Source organism: Sinocyclocheilus grahami, unplaced genomic scaffold (assembly GCF_001515645.1).
Source record: "Sinocyclocheilus grahami isolate Dianchi unplaced genomic scaffold, SAMN03320097.WGS_v1.1 scaffold45.1, whole genome shotgun sequence".
Classification (NCBI taxonomy): Eukaryota; Metazoa; Chordata; class Actinopteri; order Cypriniformes; family Cyprinidae; genus Sinocyclocheilus; species Sinocyclocheilus grahami.
The window spans coordinates 998173-1022818 of NW_015505224.1; the positions used below are offsets into that span (position 1 = coordinate 998173).

Here is a 24646-nt window from a genome sequence, read left to right on the forward strand (position 1 = left end):
CTGACACGTTTTGGCACTTTCCCCAACAGGGCTCGTTCCCTGTCCGATGCTTCCCCTGCCTGCTAATACAAAGTGAACGAGCTGAACACGCAAAGTCTGTGGGTAAAAAAATAACGCTGCCTTAAATCTTTCATGATATTTCTGTATCCAGTGCTGAGTAGATTACGTTACTGATTACAAGTTACAGGAAATAAATTGTAGTTAGTAACATCACCTGGATTACACACGTTAGATAATGTAGTCTGACTACTTTTTGATTACTTTTGACTTAACTTATTTATCACATAGACCTGAATGTGATTATTGTGTACTATCCAGCACTGTCAAAGTAATGCCACATACTTCATTATAGAAGTGTAGAGATCACACTAGGATACAGATGTAATGAATGAGGCAAACAACACCTGCTCTTGCACTCAAGTTGGCTCTGTCATGCCTGAAATAAACATTTGAAAGTTATGAACGAACAATTAAAGCACTATTGTGTGTTCTTTTTCAGGATGGTGGTTGCTACGGAGACTTATTTTGTAAAGCATTAAAAACGTACAACATGCTGTGCTTTGGAATCTATAGATTGCGAGATGCACATTTAAGTACAACTAGCCAGTGCACAAAAAGGTGAGCTGTCCATTTTACCTATTCACCTCTTTATCAGTAGGGTTTTAGCTCTTTATTTCACTAGGCCTACAATCCAGCTTCACTACTGGGAAATAACAATAAAACCCACATTATTATAAACCTAGTGAGGTGTGAGGTCCCTACCTAGGCAACACACTCTAGAAGCACACCTGATCAAAATTTCCACAAATTTATGCTTGCTTTTAAATTATTATTCAAAAGTACAATTAAAAAAGGAAGTCAGTACGTTCCCAAAAAGACATTAAAAACAAAGTTAAATGCTTTACTTCCTCTTAAATGAGATCCTTGAACATAATTTTTCCATGTGTGCAGATATGTCATCACAAACCCGCCTTATGATTTTGAGCTGGTGCCCACGGACCTGATCTTCTGTCTGATGCAGTTTGACCACAACGCGGGCCAGTCCCGAGCGAGCCTGTCCCATTCTTCCCATTCCTCTCATTCATCCAGCAAGAAGAGCTCATCTGTTCACTCCATCCCCGCCACGAACCGGCAGAACCGCAGCAGCAAAGCACGTGAAGCCCGTGACAAACAGAAGTAAGTTGGCCTTCATTTCTCTCTTTAACCCAGCAGAGCGAGCAAGTGTGTGTGTGCGCGTGTTTGTTCACTTCTGCGGTTTTAGCACACTTTGTACAGAAAGGATGCTGTGTGTGTGTTTGTACTCAGCGTTCCATGTCCTGTTTGTGAGGTTGCTTCATTGTTATGTGCATGTGGCCCTTGCCTTGACCACCACACACAACTCTATGACCATTTGATCACTGCCTCATCGCCAGTGCACCGTAACCAGGACCATATCTGCATATCGCTGCTGCATTTGTACAAACACAATCAACCTGTGAACTAGAGGTCTGCATTTCAAAAGTCTGCACCAGCTTAGATTTGTTAAAGCACAGGACTAAATTTAGGAATTTTAAGTGGATGAATGATTAATGATACTATGAACTCTGCAGGTCCCATGCAGACATCTAGAACTGTTTAGTTAATATTTATTAAGCTTAATAATGTTCCAGAAATGGAGGCAAATTTTTTCCATCAGCATTTGTTGTATAGGTAATAGTCATTTTTGGTCTTTAATCCACATATAAGAGTGAGGAAAAAGCATTCATTCATTTCTTGCCTTCCTGTTTGTCCAATCATTATGTCTGTGTGTGTGAGAACTGCAAATTGCATCATCATGTTTTTAGTCTGTGTTAGTGGCTCATTTTTAGTTATGCTCTAGTGATTTTTTAAATGTCCCAGGTAGGGTTTAGAGACATTATCATAGCATAAATGATTTCACACCATCCCTACATGCCTTGCAGGTGCAGAAACCCCTACGGTGTGTAAAGAAGCTTTGGATCGTTTAAGTGTTGATCTTTTAAAAGTTCCAGCTTTGAAACCTTTATCATCTACATATACCGTTTTCATGAAGCTGTTGATTTTGAGACTTATCTCTCACCAGAATGATGAGCTGCAAGGTATTATGGGATGTTGTAAAACCCTGCATTGATTTCAGTGCCTGTTACAATGCGTGCCTAAAAGAGAGGCCCCTTAGAGAATAGGTTATATTAGTTAACATGTAATCTAGTTTCCCAGATTTGAGAAGCACATTGTCCTTTGTAAAACTCTTGAAATACTAATTGTTTTTCATTGGATAAAATTGTCAGATCCATCATATTTAATATTAAATTAGCTAAATAGTTTGTAGTCTTAAGTCCTTCATTTGCAGTAGTAACATTTTTACTACTTAGTTTCATAAGAATCATTTCCCATTTGTGTAAAATAAAGATGGTTATGATTTTTAATTCACAATATATAACCAGACTAAAAATGTAGGGATATGATATGATGTCAGTTCTGTTTGAGACCTGTTACTTGCATTAAATGCTGTAAAACTTACATAGACCACTTTTTTTTCTAAAGTGCAACAAGGATGAATAGAATGGGCCCAGGTATGCAAGTTAATGATTCTGCATGATACAGCACCTGTTATGGGATCTTTTAATCATAACTTTTGTGGAGCACTGTTATGAGAGGGGATTTTAATTTCCAAAGATATCATGCCTACTTTTCACCTTTGCTTTCTAACTGAAAGCAAATGGCTGCTGCTACTGCCTAACTCTTGTCATGCTCAGGACCATCCCAGCATTGCATGCGGTTGACTATCATCCACTCTCTACCTCCGTCCATCTGATAGGTTCCAGTGATCTCTCTTTCAGTAGTCCCCCTCGACTTGAGTTCCTCTTGTTCATTTACCTCTCATTAGGTTTTCTTTCTTTCTCTAAGACAAACTGCATTGTGTGAGAGGTCAGTGTGTCTGCACATTGTTGCACATGTAGATTATCAAAATGTATTTGTTTCACTTAACGTTCAATTCAAATAAGGGATTTGGAAAATAATCTGATTTAATGATTTGTTTCCATGTCGTTCAATCAAATTCTATAAAATTGTAATAAAATATTTAATATAATTATATTTACTACATTGTTATTCTTATGTTTGACATTTAAATAAAAATTATTGCATCGCACAAACATGCATATCATACAATATTTGTTCAAATAAAAAAGTCAACTAATTCTCTTCAGTCTTCATAGTATTTCTATTGTTCATGTTAACAAATGGGGAAACTGCCACTTGTGTCAATCTCCAGATTGGTTGATTAACCAGCCTGGCCAATATCGCTATGCGATATGCATTGGTGGCTTTTCTCATATTCGCCACTTTGCGTTGTGCCTAAAAACAGCTTTTAAAGTAAAATTATAGTATTTTATAACCTCTCGTGGCTTACGGCTGCATTAATGCAAAATCGTGGATTCGGTAAATCGTTAAAAGTTCCCCACTCAAACCAGGTTGTTATTCTTATGTTTGACATTTAAATAAAAATTATTGCATCGCACAAACATGCATATCATACAATATTTGTTCAAAGAAAAAAGTCAACTAATTCTCTTCAGTCTTCATAGTATTTCTATTGTTCATTTTAACAAATGGGGAAACTGCCACTTGTGTCAATCTCCAGATTGGTTGATTAACCAGCCTGGCCAATATCGCGATGCGATATGCATTGGTGGCTTTTCTCATATTCGCCACTTTGCGTTGTGCCTAAAAACAGCTTTTAAAGTAAAATTATAGTATTTTATAACCTCTCGTGGCTTACGGCTGCATTAATGCAAAATCGTGGATTCGGTAAATCGTTAAAAGTTCCCCACTCAAACCAGGCGAAAGTGGTTTCACGTTCCGCTCTCAGCCCAAATTCACCCCAAATATCCATGAGAGAGGGGAGCCATGATGAGAGTCCTTGTGCTGCTGAAATTGGCTCTTTTAACCCTTGCGAAGCCAGAGGATGTCTCGGGGCGATGTACGTGCCAGCATCAGTAGTAAACTCAGGGGAACGGAGCGAGGTGGCTGACTCCTTGCACCACCTCAGGCACAGCTCCACTTACATCAAACGACTGTGCCGTGACACTCTCCCCCAACGGCTCGTCGCAGCCTGACACGCCAAGGTGTGCAGCACATTTCAAGTTGGAGGAATAGTTGGAAATGTTGGAGTGCTGGAAAATGACACCGCCTAGGAGAACGCGAATGTGATGGGGAAGGATGCCGGCCTTACGCCTGGTTTAAGTGCTCATAGGACACAATTCCAAATTAATCATTTTGTGATCGTGTGATAACATGCTCAAATACGCAGCATGATACAGTCATTCCTATTTGGCTACAATACGGCTGTAAATGCTTTTACATACCGTACATTTTGCTGCCTCATGAAATCAGTAATAGGTCCAACAATGTGTGTTTCACCCTGCGTCTTTCTGAATGTGAATTCAAGTTCATGTACTGTATAGAGAGAGAAAGAGAGTGTGGGATTCTTCTTCTTTTTTTCTTTGTAGAGATGCATGACCCTGCTTTAAACAGCTGATATTAACGCTGTGTTTCCCGTCTTCTGCTTCTCTCCCGCCCGGCTGTCTCACAGAAAAGAGATGGTTTACAGATGAAGCAGAAAACGCATATCCAAGGAACATTCAAATCAAGCCCATGAGCACTCACATGGCCAACCAAGTCAATCAGTACAAATCCACTAGCAGTCTGATTCCACCTATCCGAGAAGTCGAAGATGAATGCTGAACGAATCCTTTACCATTACGGAGGGACTTGGGTCATCCTGCTGTAAAAGACGAGCGCTAATCACGAAACCATGACTGTGATGATGGCGACACATTGTTCTTCCCTTGTTCGACTCGGGGGTTTGAAGCGGTTGAGAACTGGAAGGGACTTCCTATGTGTATACCTTTAATGTTACTTCCATACTTTTATATATGTATACATAGTGATGTACATAATGACAATCAAGTAAGGATTGTACAGCCCCTAGCACTTTTTAAAATTATGTTAACAGGCAAACAAAAGAAAAAAGTACTTCCTGTGATTCATTGCAATATATTTCACCTCTGCCGTGACCCGACTCCATGCAGAGGGCGCTATAATGGAGGATGAGGGTCACCGTCGTTCACTTCATCCAAAGATCAGCCCCGCCGATTGAGTTGTGTATCCATTGTCTGTTTCATTTTGCACTACCACATAATAACTCGAGCACTGCTCGTAGAAGAGTCAAAGCTTTCCCTCGGTTCTCCTCTGAGTTTGGGGCTGACGTCACAGGCTGTTAACTGAATGGTTTTGTTCAGGGAAACGAGTGCTTGCGTGACTGTATTCGTGCATGGTGTGTGCCGAAGGCTGCCTGAAGTAACCTGAACGTGTGGCTCAGGAAATGATGCCCATTTCCATTCCTACAGACCATTTAGGAACGTATACACATGGAAATGTTTGCTGTACCTAATGCAAATGGCCATCCCCAACGTAGCTCTTTGGAATTGGCAATACATTGAGGATATGCACTACTTCTGTTGATGTCTTTCCATCATCCATGACTGCTGGTGTGGGAAACTGTCTGTGATCGAGGCTTATAACATGTTTGTTTGCGTCTGTGGTTCTGCTGTTAATACGACTGAATGGAACACTACTGTAACCTGCTGATAATTCAACAATGATTGAGCTTTAATGCTGAGAAAATTAATAAAATATACAATTGAAAATGCCACATATTGCGAAAAGTGGGCATCAACGGTTCCTCCTTTGGGTGTAGCCACTGCCTGACACCGGGTTGGCACAGGGGCAGAAAAGTGCTTGGATGTTCCCTGTGAGTTTGTACATAAATTGTACATGGTTTCTTTTTGTATTTTCTCAAATTAAAATGGATGTATTTGTGTTCTACAGGTGACTGGTATATTGCGTCATTACTTGAATTACACTGGACATTTGAACCAAAACAGTAAATGAAAAAAAAAAAACTTTGACAAATGGATATTTTTGGAGGACGACGTAGGAAACACCTTTTCCAAACATCTGCTAATATTTAAAGAGGCGCATTCAATGACACAAATCATCTACTTCAGAATGTGTAGACTTCAATAGCAAGTCATTTTATATCTACAAAGACACCTTTGGACTTACAAAACACAACCTATGATTACAATGCTCCTCGGTTTCAGTCTATAAAAACGATGACTCTGATTAAACTTTGCTCTATAGTAAGATATTAGTCTGGTCTTATGTGGCTTGTTCTTTTCAAAACTAAAGATCTGAGCTCGACCTACCGAGCCGAAATAAAAAGAGGAGGAAGTAGAACAGATGTCGGCTGCGCTCCTGATTTGTAGGCAGATAAGGGTGGCACCCTGTAGGTTTAAATGTATGGCTTGTTAGTAAGGACTGGCCCCTTTGTGAGATGTTTTCAAAATGATTGATTTACAATAAAGTGGCTCCCTGTGTGTGCACGCAGGCTGAACTGATTCAGATCGATTCCAGTGAAATTGATTGATCAGCCATTTAACTTGGCAGTATGTTTACTGAACGAAACCATGCAAGACCTATTCTCCCAGTCTCCAGCAATAAAGCAGAAACAAGCCACACATCACAACAAAAACAACCACGTCTACACTACTACTGCTGCTTCAGATTCTGTTTTTATAAAAAAAAATATTTATAAATGGCAATAAAATAATCTATTTCACTTTATATTACGTGTCTTTAACTGCAAAAACATTTTTGATTCTCTGAAAAAAATAATGTTGAAGAAACAATTTTCACTCAGAAATAGCTAGTAAATTTCAAAAACGTAACACACTGAATTAAATGTGAATTTTGATTTTTGAAGTAGACTAACTGAAGTACTATTTTCTGCAATGTTTTTAGTATGTAATTTATTTTCACATCTTGTGAAGAAACTATATATATATATATATATATATATATATATATATACACACATATATATATATATATATATATATATCCCAGTCTCCAGAAATAAAACAGAAACAAGCCACACATCACAACAAAAACAACCACGTCTACACTACTACTGCTGCTTCAGATTCTGTTTTTATTAAAAAAATATTTATAAATGGCAATAAAATAATCTATTTCACTTTATATTACGTGTCTTTAACTGCAAAAACATTTTTGATTCTCTGAAAAAAATAATGTTGAAGAAACAATTTTCACTCAGAAATAGCTAGTAAATTTCACAAACAATAAAAAAGTAACACACTGAATTAAATGTGAATTTTGATTTTTGAAGTAGACTAACTGAAGTACTATTTTCTGCAATGTTTTTAGTATGTAATTTATTTTCACATCTTGTGAAGAAACTATATATATATATATATATATATATATATATATATACACACACACACACACACACACCAAAGATTATTGGAGTATGTTTTACAAGAAAATAGCACTTCAGTGCTTATTATTCGTGAAATTTGCTACCTACTTCTAAGTGAAAATTGTTTCTAAGATGTGCAAATAAATTTATATAATAATAGTACTTCAGTAATTTAGTTAGTCTGTTAAAGATTTTTTTTTACCGTGTACAATGTACTTACTGTGTTCCTGTTGCACTCAATATAAAGTGGGTCCATAATGTGTGACCTGGGTTTTTGTATACTAGAATACTGCTTTTACAACTACTTTTTTTTAGCAGTAAATGCCAGTGGTAAGAACCAACAATTTATAATACACAAGCTCACTCCCGTCCGTTTGACCTCTCTCCATCTCCCTTGCTTGCTCCCAAGCCCTCATCTCTTTGCCGAGACAAAGCACTCTTGTTTTCAGCCCACAAATCATCCCGCCATGGACACTTCATGCTGTCCTTTGGTGCTTGGCCGTGATAATAGTTTCCATGACGATGCGGCATGCTCAGTGCATCAGTGCCAGCTCAGATAAACAGTGATCCTTTACAAAAACAAGAAGGTCATTACGGCAGCTTGTCAAATCAATGCTGAGAGTGTCCCAGCTGATTAAGCCATCCTCTCTCAGCTCTGACACCGTGTCAATAGTGCAGCGCCGTCTGAGCACGGCCAGATGATTGGAGTGAAATGCCCATCAGTCAGAGAGCTGAGCCGGACTAATGATTCCCTGTGCTGCCTATTAGAGCTACATGACAACTCAATCCTGCACCAGAGAGAGAGAGAGCGAGAGAGAGAGAGAAGAGCGAAAGGAAAACAGTGACCTTGTTGCATTATTTGAAGCTGAATTAAATTGGCAGCAGCAGTTAATCTTTACCTGAGGCGATTAACAGAATTTAAGACGAACAACAAAAGCACGGCGCATTTGCCATTTTGGCTTTCTCTTACTGACATTTTGATTTCCTTCTCCATCCATTCTTCTGGAAGATAATGATTTATCATTAAGAGAACAGGAGAGAGGGGAGGATCCTCTACATCATAAATCGCGAGCATAAAATATGCTCTCGGTTCGTGCTTTTAATTTGTTTTAGCGCGTCGCTCCGCGGCCCTGTGGTGAGATTTGTGTAAGCCTCATCCAATTGACTCATCCATTTTGTCAGCTGGGATTCATCCCCCTGCGCCCCGCTGGTGACTGCAACACTGAGCCCGTGGAGTCGACTGGTGACAGGCAAATGTGTGCGATCAGATAGCTGAAATCGCACGGCATTAAGCGCTCTCGCTTGGGAGCTGCCTAATTGCTTCGTGTTAATAGAGCACACTTAAACTCACTAATCTTGATTTACTTTTTATCAGACAAGAAGACTAAGATTGAGCATGCACACAAAAGTCAATGGTCTGATGCAATATCGAAAAAGAAGTCTCGAAGAACAATTATTTAACTTCGGGTGTGCCTTTTCAGCCCAAATGGTCAATTATGCCAGTTTGTTTTTAAATATGAATAGTTGGCATGAAGCATAACACAACAACTTCCCAAAACTATTTCAACTAATGCGCTTTTAAACTGCATTTTAGTCAGTATTGTTAAAAGTATAAATTGTACCTCATTAAATTACTACCTTATTAAATGAAATCATCACAGGACCATTTAAAATGAACTACAACAAAACAGGATTATAAATAGTATAAACGGTTTTATTTGATTTGATTTGATTCTTTTTTGCAATTTAACCAGTTACAGCACTTCCCTTGTATATTTATAGACATTTTAAAATGTGTAAAATATAATCAACGTTTATATAAATAGACTAAGATATTCATTGACATCTGATAATTTTTTTGATATGACCTTGTTTAATTAGTTTAATGGATTAATGTCAATTAAAAATGTGAAGAATAGAAAAAAAAGAAAATCTAATTTGTTGATGTTTTCATATTTCTGCATTCATTCAGTATGAGATGAAAATGGCATTAATTGGGATTTACCTGCCAATGGAACTAATAAAGCAACATGCTACAGGTCATGGCTAAACATCCACACGCTTGAGAGTTTTCACATGAAATTACTCTCAAAACAAATTAATGATGATGATATAAATAAAGGCAAGCCGTTATTTTTACACGCCTGGCCTATCATTTGTTAATATTACACAATTTCTCTCAGCGTGAAGACTGGGAGGAAAATCGTGACTAATTTAACATGACATCAAAAATGGCCTCTCCTCTCAACAAACGTTTGTTGGCAATGGTCAATCAAGCTCTTTCTCCACATGCATTAGTCTGCCGGTCTACATGTGAAACAGCAGAGAGAAAACAAATCCACAGGGAGTCATGTAATTGTCTTGTAGAGCAAGCTTTCCTCAACACAAAACACAATCTGAAGAGAAAATGTGTAAGGCGTGTGTGTGCATCCAATTCTCTCCCTAACAGTGCCATGTCATTAATAATATGTTATTGAGAAAACACACACACACACTTCAGCATGGAAAGAAATCCATTACCTTGACTTCTCTCTGCAGCTTCACCCTGTAACGTGATATTTACAACAATAGTAATTGTCTCTGGATGCATGAAGATAAATGAGAGGAAATGTCATGTCATAAGTAGTTAAACAATAGTAAAGAAAAATAAATGAAAGCTTGTATTGAAAACATCCAAATTACTCTACCATAAAATGACCAAAGGTGAAGGCAGTTTAGTGTTGACAGATGGGATGATTTGATCTGAATGATGTCCATATGGATTTAAAACTGAAAACAGTATTACAATATTAGCTGCTGTCTGTGCCATCAGACCAGATTCACGAAGCATCCTTTTTTCTTATAATATTGTTCTAATTATTAATTATTAACTTAAGAATTATATATTTTTTTCAGAATGTTATTAAATAAAGAAAGAGAAAGAACAGGATAATTCATTTAAAATTGAAGTCTTTTTTAAAGGATATTATAAAAGGACATTCTGAGACTGACTCAGTTATTTATTTATTTTTTAATTAATTAATGAATTTTTAGGTCCATACAATAGAAGTCAATGGTCAATTCAAAAACTGAATTACACAGTAATGTTATACGGAAAGAAACCGCTAGTTTATGCTTCTTGGAGGAGTCAATATACAACTTACTTTAGGCTATCACAAAGAACCAGTATTTTTTCTACACTTGAAAGTACGGGTCATCCTCTCTTTCGATGTTTAAAGAGAAATAATTATGTTGGAAATGATGGCGATGCTTTCTGATAGAGGAAATGATAAGTGGTTTAGTGCACATTAAGCTATTTAACAACTGTATTATATATAAGAAAATATAAGAAATATTACACATAAGAAAAAAAATACACTCCATCTTAAAAAGTCACCCTTTTTTATTTTCATTTATATAAAATAACTTTTTTTAGATTAGATTTTTAGATATTTTAATCAATTTATTAACATCTTCGATTACATTACATGAAAGTAAAAATCAAGACTGAAAATCTGGCGAATAGGGCAAATCTTACACGCTCACTGGTCTTGTGTTATCTTCCCTCCTAGACCTGCTATGAAAATGTAAGAAAATGCCAATATTTCCACCACCGTCTTATGGACGCTTTGATTTTCAAGTCAAGCATATAAAATAACAGCTTAAGGCCTAAATATAGTGAGGCTTCAACAAAGTGTAAAGCAAAAAGGCCTGAAGAATGAAGACAAAAGGTCGAAGTACAATATAGATTTGGTCCTTCATTCCAAAAAATAAATAAATAAATAAATAAATCAAACCTTTAGCTATTAACCAATGAACGCAACTGAAACAGATCTCACGTCAAAAATCTCACCATGGCAGCTATTTTACATACAGACTACGAACAGCTTCATTTCAGATGTGACTAGCTTAGCAAGATCATTTGCTGTACTCGACCAAGGCCTTTAGCTTTGAAGCATTGCAAATAATGTCCGACGGCACATAGTACACAGTGCCGTTTCAGCTCACCTTCAAGCTACAAAGCTGATTTACAGCCACATGTTATTATTTAGCATTATTCATCTTGCTGTCGGTTGCACATTGGAGGTTAATAGAAATGCCAGCATGTTCACTGATTTACTTAGTAAAATTTTCCTCCCAAGGTTGGGCCTGAGTGATTGGACACTGACTGAGGAAGGAGGGGGTTCATGCATTATGTAGAGGTGGCTGATGTGACCTTGAGCCATCACGGCCCGGGCTATACATTACAGCTGCGGCCATCCTTCCCACACCAAAGAGCCATCCGATGTATTTAACAGGGTTTTACACAACATTACAGACGCTTTGCATGAGTTGAGCTCCTTTTATTTGGTCATCCATTTCGAGAGTGGTTTAACAACAATGGATGGGAAGCCATTTACAACAGCCTCACCGCCATTTGATTCACCTCAGACAGACAATTAATAATCGCAAAGCCACTGATACAGTGAGAAAGAGGAAGCCATAACCATTTATTATGTGTTCCCTAGGACAGTAATAGTGTAGATGGACTTCCATGAATTCCAATGTTAATCAGGCATATATCTGTCATTTTACGTGACCAAATAGAGACAAATATTAAATAGCCTGTCATCTGGAAACATGAGCGATCGTGATGGCATGATGGATGTAAATATTTGAATAGCATTGCCTTGTAGGGCATGTTGGCTTATGTAGTTTTTGCAGTAATTTATGTATTCTGGGAAACATTTGCTTTGACTTTCGAGGTCAGGTAGACCAGCATTTTCCCACAGACAGTAGAAGGTGGTGTTGGATCAATATGCTGCATGTTAGTAAGGCTTTGGCAACCTTTAACATAACAAGCCAAATTGATTTATCTAATGCCCCCCATATTTTGAAATTACATTAGCGTGTAATCTTGTCTAGGACCCGACCGTGACATTTAAAGCCCCCCCCACACACACGATCCTAATGGTGTGTTCATTATTTAATAAAAAAAGAACGAGTATTTTTCTACACTTGAAAGTACGGGTCATCCTCTCTTTCGATGTTTAAAGAGAAATAATTATGTTGGAAATGATGGCGATGCTTGCCGATAGAGGAAATGATAAGGGGACACCATTCTCTTTTTAAGGCGCAGGGTCCATTCGAATATAATTGGTAGAGGAATTATTTATGACATTAATTGCCACATTATCGACTGCCTGTCAACTCGTGTGGCAGTTCGTCCATCTTTCTTACCGGCGCTCGCAAGCTCAGCCTAAAGCAGACTGACAAGCTAATTACACCATCTTCCCCTTCCATGACAAATGCTACTCATCTGAAACTGCGCCGGAAATAAAGCTCTTTCTCCCCCCGCCTGCCCTTTTCCCTCTCCCGTCTGCCCGGGCTAATATCTCCTCGTGTCTGTCGTAAAGGATGGAGCCGTGAGCTTTTGGAGAGCGATCTGCTCCCCGTCTCACCTCTCACTCATTCAGTTAGCATACGCTATCAGCGCACAGCTGTCAATCACACGCGGCACACGCTCTCATTTGCATTCGCAGACGTCAGTCATTCAGAGAGAGTAGCCTAATAACTGATGACCACAGATGATTTCCCGCCGCTGCTTTGACGGGCATCCGTGCTGACTGTTGGGTAGTAGTGCTGTGCTGCTCTGATACAGCTCTGGGCTTTTTATGGAACTACATATACGGACCAGACTTTGCACGCTGCCCAATCTTCTGCCTTTATGCCTTTACTAGCTGTTAAATGTCATATACACTGGTGTGCGATTGGTGAAAGCAATGTTTTGTTAGCACCACAGTGTTTTAGTGTTTTTGAAATGGTTTTTATACAGCTGTATATTGCATTTTACTTGTCTTTAAGTGGTTTAGTGTATTCTTGAAGATACAAATTCTAACGTTTCGTGTTTTAACTATGTTACTACTATGTTATAAACGTGCTACTACTATGTGTAATAGCAAAAATGGTAGCACTTGAAGCCTTTGTGTATAATGCATTGTATAGGTACGCATAATGTACACTGAAAAAAATTTGATTTCATTATAAAATTAGCAGTTTCATTTAATGCATTACACTTTTTGAAGATCTAACAATGAATATAACTTTGATATAATGCACTGCATTATAAGGTATATTACAAGGCATAATTAATGGATTTAAAATGCATCTATAATGCAATATAAAGACTTAAAGTGCTTCTGCAAAAAATGATCACTTACGCATGTCAATAATGTGGACCGTTTCAAAAACTCTAAACCATGATCATTTATCACATCTCGTCAAACTGTTAAGGCCCCACTCACCTTTAAAAGGTTTACTTTATGTGTGAAATCAAGATACAATTAAATTCTGACATTATGCGTTATTACTATGTTATAAATGTGTAATTACTATGTATGTGAGCAAAAATGACCACTTATGCATGTCAACAACATGCGTAGTTTCAAAACTTGAAACCATGATTGCTCCGTTAACATCTTGTCAAACTGAGATGATCATTTAGTTCCCACCCTTTCCATCAATTTTCTCAGGGCCCATATCCCAGCGTTCTCCTAGCGAGGAGCATTTCCTGGAGCCCTGAGAGCAGGGAGTCCCAGGTCAGAGCCCACAGGTTGCTCTCCACTTCTCACACCTTAATTAGTCCCCGCCACACGCCTCTCCAAGCGCACACTGTCTCTCTCCCGAACACACGTGTGTGTGTCAGCATATGTCTTCCCGCTGCACTTCCGCCCGCCTTCTAATGCTGCCCCCTTCCATGACAAATGCTACTCATCTGAAACTGCGCCGGAAATAAAGCTCTTTCTCTCCCCGCCTGCCCTTTTCCCTCTCCCGTCTGCCCGGGCTAATATCTCCTCGTGTCTGTCGTAAAGGATGGAGCCGTGAGCTTTTGGAGAGCGATCTGCTCCCCGTCTCACCTCTCACTCATTCAGTTAGCATACGCTATCAGCGCACAGCTGTCAATCACACGCGGCACACGCTCTCATTTGCATTCGCAGACGTCAGTCATTCAGAGAGAGTAGCCTAATAACTGATGACCACAGATGATTTCCCGCCGCTGCTTTGACGGGCATCCGTGCTGACTGTTGGGTAGTAGTGCTGTGCTGCTCTGATACAGCTCTGGGCTTTTTATGGAACTACATATACGGACCAGACTTTGCACGCTGCCCAATCTTCTGCCTTTACTATTTTGATAGCTGTTAAATGTCATATACACTGGTGTGCGATTGGTGAAAGCAATGTTTTGTTAGCACCACAGTGTTTTTGTGGGAATCAAATGGTTTTTATACAGCTGTATATTGCATTTTACTTGTCTTTAAGTGGTTTAGTGTATTCTTGAAGATACAAATTCTAACGTTTCGTGTTTTAACTATGTTACTACTATGTTATAAACGTGCTACTATGTGTAATAGCAATTTTCTCAGAACATATCACAACACCGACAAATAAACCTTGTCATTTAGAAACGCCCGCACTAGTGACCATGCTCTCCAGCAGTACGACAGGAGCGACGCACAGGCATAGTCTCATAGGGCCGAATGTACTGTACATAGACACACACACACACACACAATAAACAACCCGCACACACATTTAGTACAATATTCCCATCACATTGTGTCCCTCTCAGACACTGAAACACACACTTGGACCGACATGTGCATAAGGCACAGACGCACACAACCTGTGACCCACAGTCAAACCCACACAGCCGGTGCACACCAAATCATTGCACTGGGCTATCTGTGACCTTTCCCTGTGTGCTTCACATTGCCGAGCGCTGCTCTGGGTACACATGCTTTCTTTCAGATCCTAAACTATGTCTCTCATTTGCTGGGCTAATTCGGATGGCATACTTGGGAGGCCGTTTAACACACGGCAATTAAGCAAGATGAGGCCAGGCAAAATTATGCCCTTAATAATGAATCTTTACAAGGAAAAAAAGAAAAACGGCAAGGTTCAGACATGTAAACATAATACTAATAGTAATATTAATAAAAGCAATTGCAGTTCCCAGCTTGTCTAAATATTGAAAGAACACCCATTTTTCCAAGTAATTTTATTTATCTATTTATTGCTTAAGACAGTGGATAACACATGGTTATTTAATAAAAAATGATGTTTCATGATTTTGGGATTTACTTTTTTATAGAATTATAATTTTTTTAACAATGATAGTATATTACATAAAATAATCACACTACATACAAGTAATAGACTACCCATTATATTGTTTGATTACATATATGTGTAGTTGACAAATAATGTATTCAGCTTAATTGCAGTTCAATTAAATAATCAAGCAAATGTGCAAATGCTACGTAGTCTGTATCAATATGAAGTCATAAAAACAGTATTTATAATAATTGTTTTATTGTATATATATATATATATATATATATATATATATATATATATATAATTTATTGGGCAAGTTCATTTAAGTTAATCTATGCAGATTTAATGCAAATGCTGAACTTGTGAGCCATCATAATATATTAAATACAGCCAAATTGCTCAGCATCTGCGCATATCTAGCTTACTTGAACACACCTGACAAATAACGACGCGGCGGGCACGCTGGTTTCCTTTGCATTGAAGCAATAACAGACTCGAAATACAACTGAAAACTCACACCGTGTCTACAGCAGTTTTTGTATATGGACTATAGCATGTCACTCTGAAGGACACTTTTACATGTCATGTCAACTACACATATAAAAAGAAGATTCATACAACAATCAAACTAATCTCAAATCCCAGTTCATCAAAAAACTAATTGAAATCTTTTGCATTTCTTGTTTAAAATACAAACTTATTTTGTTTGCAGTGGATCTTTGGCTAGTCTTACGCAGACGCCAGCGCATAAGCTCAACTTTAAATGTGGAATGTAATATTGTAAAAAAAAAAAAACACACATACAACACGAGGCGAAATAAACTGGATGCACATAAAACATTCATCACCCTCACTGTACATAATGGAGTTGATGTTTCAAATATTTGCTCAACTTTTTGGCCACTGCTTATAAATTCTTGTTTCCAAAGCACAGCAAAGGCCATTATGGATCGTTTTAAATAGATTTTTCAAAACATACAAAGAAAATAAATCATTAAAATAAAGTGAATAGGTCCAAAAACCACATGAGGAAACAATCAAAAAGACTGGAGGAAGTTGTTGACTCCCCTCTCACACATACATACATCCACCTCCTCCAATTTCACTGCCAGAGCTGCTGTCTTTCTTTGCTCTCTCCCTCCAGAGAAAGAATGAAATAAAGCAAAGCTCATTACCTCTTTCTTTCACAGCTCCTCCAGGCTCCGGCACTGCAACAACTGCCCCCGCAACACACAAACTTCACACACGACATGCACATGCACCTCACAAACACGCAAACATACACATGCCACTGAGTCAAGAGCCTGTGAGGGCCTCGCAGCTGCATTTCTGAAAGGACTCATGCTGGAAACATTCAATAAAGCTTTGGATCATTAAAACACAATAACATAGATTAAATATAAAATTAAAAGCATAAATTAAATGTGTTTAAAAAACAGCTAATCATTTTAAAATAACATTTCTCTGTATATTAAAAAAAAAACTAAAAAAAACTTCATGCCAATTGATGGTGAGCACTTGCCTGACATGCCTTTTATATTTAAAGCTTAAAAAAGGCGAATACATTTAAACAAACTAAATTACATGTGTTTAAATTTATTAGACTTTTTAACTTTTATTTTTTACTATTAGGAGAAAACAAACCCCTTCAAAGACTTAAACTGAAATTCCACCTACAGTAATGTACAGAAAAAACTAAAAAAAACTTCATGCCAATTGATGGTGAGCACTTGCCTGACATGCCTTTTATATTTAAAGCTTAAAAAAGGCGAATACATTTAAACAAACTAAATTACATGTGTTTACATTTATTAGACTTTTTAACTTTTATTTTTTACTATTAGGAGAAAACAAACCCCTTCAAAGACTTAAACTGAAATTCCACCTACAGTAATGTACAGAAGATGACATGGTTACAAAACCATGTAATAAGCTTTACTTTTAATGATGGCTATAGCGTAAAACTCCAACAAAAGCGACACTTTCCCCTTATCTTTCTCTTTAACTTCAGCTTTGACTTTGAGAGGAGCTCATCCTGGGCTTCCGTGTGGGCAGCCCGAAGCCTCAGGTGGGACCTTTGACCTGGGGAGAGCAGCAGTTGGACCAGGCAATCCATCATGGAGCCGCGGCTGTCAGGACAAGCGCTCGGCCGCGTCTGTGTCTGTCACTGTGGCATAGCGGGGCTGCTTAAAGGCAATCATGTCAATCTGGATGGCACTGCTCAGACGGAGCGAGAGCGATGGGAGTTGGCAGGGAAGGCACACTCAGCAGACGGCACTAGAGGGCTGTGTTTGGCTGCTTAAAATGCGTGTGGCAACATGTATATTTATAATAATATGCGCAGGATATCTTTGTAAAGCCCCCTCGTGTGTGTATCCACTGACCCGTCTGTCAGTCAGAGCTGGTCATTGCGGATGAATCGATTGCCCTCTGAGTGCTTGCCGTAGTAGACATAACGGCACTTGGTGAAAACCCCTGAAAGTGAGAGAGAAGAGCATGTCAAAATGACATTTAACTACAACGTCAATGTCAAACCGACTTCATGTGAATTCGGCTCTGAAACCACAAGATGCTGCAACCCTCAAGTTGAAATACTGATTCTAATAGCACAAAAATATTAATAGCACTTTAAATTGTATAATATTATGATGATATTTAAATACATTAACTGTTTGACAACTGATTATGGAAAAATATTCAGCTTCACAACTTGCACACAACAGGACTTCACCATGATTCAGGTTTCATTATGTTCATTTTATCACCATCAATACACTTTTACAATTTTGTTAGCTGTTCATAAATTTCAAATTACTGCAACATGCAACATTACTGTACTGGACATAATTGCTTTTTGATATACTGCAGTACCTTGTGGTAAAATAGTGATACTACATCTTCCTTTTGGTTTTACACATTGGATGGATGGATTTAGCTATTTAGTGATTTGAAATCAAAAAGCATGTGTATTATGATTATGAATCTATGAATGACAAAATATTTTACAGTTCTCTGTTACTGTTTATCCATCAGAAAGCGGTTTGTCAGTAAAGTACACACTGCTGCTGCTGCGAAAAAAAAAACAGAATGTGTCTCCAGAATCTGTCATTTCTCACTCAAATTTCTGGCATGAAAGGTGTGTCGGGGGAGACAGTGCATCCGTCTAAAGTCTGAGAACACCAGAGAGACAACATTTAGCCTGAGGGCATTGTCTAGACAATAACAAGCCAAGAGATTGCTTTCTTCAGAGAGAGAGAGAGAGAGATGAAAAGACTGTAAGGGTGAAGATCAACAGTGAGCTCATCGTACTGATCCACTGACCAACTGTGTTTGACAAGGTGAGCATTAGCTTCATTCATTGTCCAGACACTCTGACGGTGTGAGAGACACTGTGACAAAGTGTTAACACTCCTACAGGACAAGAACACGTGTGACTATTTGAATACAATGCACTGTGTGAAGCTGCCACTCACTGCTGTTGATCCTCTTTACTCATTCATTAAAACAAATCAAGCATCATTATGAGCATCAATGACAGAAGATAGCAATACAGAAGGCATTTGCTTATGTCTACTTACAGTAAATCAATACAGGCCTCATCAAGTACTGCTGCAGTAAACGCTACAGTGATGCTATCACAAGAAAAATACTACACTAATACATTGATATATAACACAATAATGAATCCTTACTATTCCCATGCATTGCTAGGCTGCTCTTAAGATGTTGTTAGATGGTTGCTAGGATGCTGATAGACAGTTGCTAAGGTATTCTATTGGCACTTTTCCACTGCATGGTACTCGCTTAAATAGTACCACCTCGGTTGAAGTTCCAAGCGAGCCGTACCGATAACAAAATGTGACGTGTTTACACTGTAGATCACTGATTGGTCAGAGAAAATCGTCATTGGATTTGCGACACAAATCCTCTCTCAAATCGACTCTCTTGTATTTTTTAGCTGTATTTTGCTTTGCTGCCATCAGCCTCCTTTGAACCAAACTTCATCTAGCAGTGAAAAACATGCCAAGAATCAAAAATACCATTTCATCGATAGGCTCCATGGCAATTGTCTCACGGTTTTGTTGTGTTTACAATGATGTCACAGCTGTGCAACTAGTCCAATAATCCCACCTACTTGGAGCGTTACTAACTGCATTGGAAGAGTGAGCGACCCGAGCCGTACCGAGTGGTACCACGCGGTGGAAAAGTGCTATGTTTTCTGGTATGAAACAAAGTCTTAGGTTTCAAATTTTGTCATTTTTTGAGAAATTCATATATTAAATACCATTTTGTGACTCTATAATGCATCGTGACAGATCACTGTAGCGCCTCAGTTCAAGCGACACGTGAAATTATCACTTTTCATATTTACTTAAAGCACGAAATAAACATGAATGAACATCAAACGGTGTTCTATCTTAACCTTGGAAAGACATCAATACACAACATTTTTTCAAGTTTAAGTCCACCAATGTTAATCTACTCTCCTGTCTGAATTGTTTGTTGAACAAAATGACAAATTCCAGTTATGACTGGTCAGATTGCCTGTCAATCAAACTCCCAGCAAAGGGTCAATTGATAGTAATTTCTAAGCATTCGCAAGAGTGTGGTTTCTAGGGTCTTTTGCACTCCAGCTGCTGCAGTTGCCCTGGGGATGGAGGTACCGCCGCTGGATCCCTGTATGCTCACTCTGACTATCAAGAGTGCTGATTTGAGAGGAGATTCTCGTGCACGTCACCTCACCAGGGTATATAGCACCCAACTGCAGCACTGTCATCCTAAACGCTGCAGCACCCCTTCAGTGAGACTGAGAGATCACAGAGCACCAGCAAACAAACTCATGGGCCAATGATGTCTGAATCTATAAGAAGTTATTCAAAAATACATTTCATAAAGAAAAGCTTCTATGATGGACATGCTTTCATTTTCTGGATTTAAAGTCCAGAAGATATTTTTGGTGAGACTTAAAGGCATAGTTCACCCATAAAATAAAATGTTGTCATCATTTACTCACCCTCAAGTTGTCCCAAACCTGTATTCGTCTGTATTTCACCTGTTCACCTGAAGAATGTTGGTAACCAAACAGTTGCTGTAGCCACTGATTTTTATATATGGGGGAAAAAAAATACTATAGAATTCAATGGCCACCAGCAGCTGTTTAATGATCAACATTCTTCAAAATATATTCTTCAGCAGAAGAAACAAATTCATACAGGTTTGGAATGAAATGAGGGCGGGCAAATGACAAAAAAATAAAATAAAATAAATTGGGTTAATTATCCCTTTAAAGTTTATGAAAAAAAGGTGGTGTAGGTGGCGTAACTGTAATAAAGAAAAAAGTAGTCAGGCATAATATAGTTTCTTGAAAAAAGTTTAAAAAAATAAATAAATGTAATATATTATTAATATTTAAAAGCCTTATAGCCCGATAAAATTAAAAAGTGGAATTGTTATTATTATTATTAATAATAATAAATTTAATAAATGAATAATTATTAGTCCTTATTATTATTTAATGAATCAATCAATTATTTTTTAACACATTATTTTGTAATATAAATAATAACATAAAAATACTAACAGATAAAAATACAAATTTTAACCAAATATTTAAAAAACAAAATAATTCTAAATAAATTTGTGTAAGTTTATTCAAGGTAGAATGAAAATAAAGTTATTACAATTGTTACTGTACAAACTAATGAATATACATGGGTGATCTAAAAATGTGAATTAAAAAAAAAAATCTCAATCTCAGGCATTTTTATTTGTCTGTGACCCTCATATGAGTGCCTGGAGCAGTGTCTGATGGGTTAAATCTAGTGATAGAGAACAGCACATGATGAATAAAGTGTGGCTCAGTTCAGTGTCTGGTGACGACTGAAGCTGTAATATTGACCTGAAGCAGCATGACTGCTTCCTCACATGCTCAAGCGCTTAAAGCAGCGCTCTGCAAATGGCGCAGGTCTGGGAGATGTCCATCCTTTCCCCCTGCAGACTGACTTCTTTAAACAAACCTCTGTGGGGAGCAGAGAGAAACGTAGAGGGGAAAACACACATGGGCCTGCCAGGGACGGGGAGCATGTTTAGCGTACACTGGCAGCCGGGGTGATGCGTGATATAGTGCAGACCACTGCAAATTCTGCACACGGCAGCCAACTTCCACAGCTGGACACTCCACTTATTACATGAGAAAAAAAAGACAAAGGTAAAATGCAGAAGCAGCTATTTCTTACATAACCTGTTAGTGGAAAGCAGAGTCTCTCTTGAACCCATGGGGACGGCTGATGAGCTGATAGCTAATATGAAGATAAAAAAAGAAAAAGAAAAAAAAACCCCTGTCAGGGCCTGGCCTTCTCTTTATTCCAGACACTCACACACAGCCATTACAGTGACAGATTAAAAGTTTTCGGGAAGCTAATGTTTCCATGCTGCATATTCTGGCAGGGGTTGAAAGCATTGTTCCCGTCCTGTCATACCTGGATGTTTGGAGAGGAGAGGAGGTTGTCTTCGTGTGAGATGGAGGTGGAGACAGGACCAGCGCACCCACAGCTTATTACAAACAACACGAGCCCTCCGCAGCCTCTCCATGACCTGCTATCACAGTGCCTGACGTCCTGGAAATCTGCTGTCTTTGCTTTTCTTCCTCTGGCAAAACTCCAGTGAAATCATAATAGCCAACATTTATCACACTGCCATTTAAAAAGTGTGAAAAATGCAGAAGACTCTCACACAACAAGCTTGTTTTACTACTAGCGCTACTAGTTCTAATACTAGTTACAGTCTTTCCTGCACCTCTGCAGTGTCAGTGCTGAATCTACAGTGCCAGGAAAAATACATCATATTTCAGTAGAATGTTATGATACAGAAAGTTCTCATGCAATAAAAACAATGCAAAGATAATAAATAAATAATCATATACCTTACAGTGTATCTAAATGTAAGACTTTTTCAGACGTTGACCGATAAAATGAATACCGCATGTTCATACAAAACAAACCCATACAATTTGAAAATAAATCCTGTATCTCAGATTTTTCCTTTGTTAAATAGTCTAAAAGGCACTATTTTGGATTTTTGGTATTAAATTTTGCTGATACTATACTAATGTATTCAAAGACAAGCAATAAATATATATATATAATAAATGTAATAATTATGGTGTCTAGTAAAATGCATATGTCATGTCACCAAAATACCACCAGAAGAGAAGCAAAGCAAAGAAAAGAAAATGCATAAATGCAGGATTTTTAACTACCGTAGACCGAAAAACAGTGGGACTCTTATTTTGAAATGTCTATGCTTTACTACTTCCAGCTGCTCATTCAAAAAGATGAGTGAGATAAAATACGCACTTTTACATTCATCTACAACATATTACAATATAAACATAAAGTAAACATTATCATAATTAATCAACAGTAGATCAAAAGCAATAGTTTGGCATAAATGTGCCACAATTAACTTTTTTTATTGCACTCAAATTTATTTAATAAAATCATAGCCTTTTGAACTCAATCACTTTGTTTCCCATTTCACAGTTCAGTGCACAAACTTAAGACCTCTTAAAATAATATTCAATACTTTTTATGGCTATAAAATTTTATCAAACTGAATTTAAGACAATAATGTATTCAAAGACAAGCAATAAATATATATATATAATAAATGTAATAATTATGGTGTCTAGTAAAATGCATATGTCATGTCACCAAAATACCACCAGAAGAGAAGCAAAGCAAAGAAAAGAAAATGCATAATGCAGGATTTTTAACTACCGTAGACCGAAAAACAGTGGGACTCTTATTTTGAAATGTCTATGCTTTACTACTTCCAGCTGCTCATTCAAAAAGATGAGTGAGATAAAATACGCACTTTTACATTCATCTACAACATATTACAATATAAACATAAAGTAAACATTATCATAATTAATCAACAGTAGATCAAAAGCAATAGTTTGGCATAAATGTGCCACAATTAACTTTTTTTATTGCACTCAAATTTATTTAATAAAATCATAGCCTTTTGAACTCAATCACTTTGTTTCCCATTTCACAGTTCAGTGCACAAACTTAAGACCTCTTAAAATAATATTCAATACTTTTTATGGCTATAAAATTTTATCAAACTGAATTTAAGACATAAAACCCTGATGAAGCAAACAGAAAAAAACAGTTCAGTGCACAAATCTCAGCCAAGTATTTTAATAAATCAATCAAACAGAGAGGTTGTGATCTTAAAATTGAGAAATATATAATTAATTTCTTTATCTGTAAAACTTTTTAATGAAGAAAACTTACGCTTAAAAAGACTTAGAAACTACACAGAGAACTGAAAAAATAAAAAAATAAAAATCCTTGAATTTGTTGAGCCCCTCTAAACAAGGAAAAACTCATTCATCAACTGGCCGCTCAAGTGATCTGCATACAATCAGCTTCTCTCTTTTCGAGGGCCATCAATATGTCAAGGAAAGACATATCCGAAGGATGTAGCTCTTAACATCAAGGTTATCTATTCTCCGCGCCCTCTTTCTCAGTGTGTTTTCCTGTGCTCTCCCTGTATCCCATGCTCTCATCAGCCCTGCAATCAATCAGGGTAATAATGTTGTGGGGGAAAAAATCAATTAACAATGCAATTAAACTTTCCTTTTTATCTCACAAGCTTGCAATAATACCTAAAGGGAAGACGGACAGACATCCGTGAGAGTGCACGAGGGTGAGTTATGGCTGTGCGCAGCTGCAGCCGTGAGCTTGTGCTATTATATGAGCCTCAATATATCTGCCCGAGTCCCTTTATCAGTCTGCAGCAACATCCTGTGATGGAGTCCTCATTATCTGGCCTAAAACAACTGCTTCTGACCTACAGCTGTTGGGCTAATGTGAAATCAGGTTGTTTTTCAGGTAATACATTACTTGTCAAATTTACACTCTAATGCATCCAAGTGCTTCTGTGGAATTTAGCTGTACTCACTATTTGTACTGGATAAAATAACAGGATATGTGCTTCAGTGCTACATTTGTGTGTCTTGGAAATCACTGGTGCGGCCACCGTAAACGTCACTGAATGTCTTGTTTTCTCTGGTCGGGCATGAGAAAAGAAAGCAAACTACTGAGACAATCTTTCGTCTAAACATTCAGAGACCATGTTTTTTTCCTGTGTTTGCGATTCTTGTGCAAATACACTTGTGCTGCAATAAAAGTTCAAGAGGTACATTTGTACTGG

At 37.7% G+C, this 24646-nt stretch overlaps 1 protein-coding gene across 6 annotated transcripts in view; it reads left to right on the top strand.

Moving 5' to 3' along the window:
* LOC107582501 (calcium-activated potassium channel subunit alpha-1) overlaps window positions 1-5810 on the top strand; it is a 256363-nt gene extending 250553 nt beyond the window's left edge. For 4 of the 6 annotated variants that reach the window (XM_016268375.1, XM_016268378.1, XM_016268376.1 and 1 more), the window contains 4 exons: window positions 500-618; window positions 952-1176; window positions 2542-2570; window positions 4592-5810. In XM_016268375.1, coding sequence (XP_016123861.1) covers window positions 500-618; window positions 952-1176; window positions 2542-2570; window positions 4592-4743 — 525 coding nt within the window. In that variant the 3' untranslated portion in view covers window positions 4744-5810. The remainder of the gene's footprint in view (window positions 1-499; window positions 619-951; window positions 1177-2541; window positions 2571-4591) is intronic. The other 2 variants (XM_016268377.1, XM_016268379.1) reach the window with 1 other exon arrangement.
* The last annotated feature ends 18836 nt before the right edge of the window (window positions 5811-24646 follow it).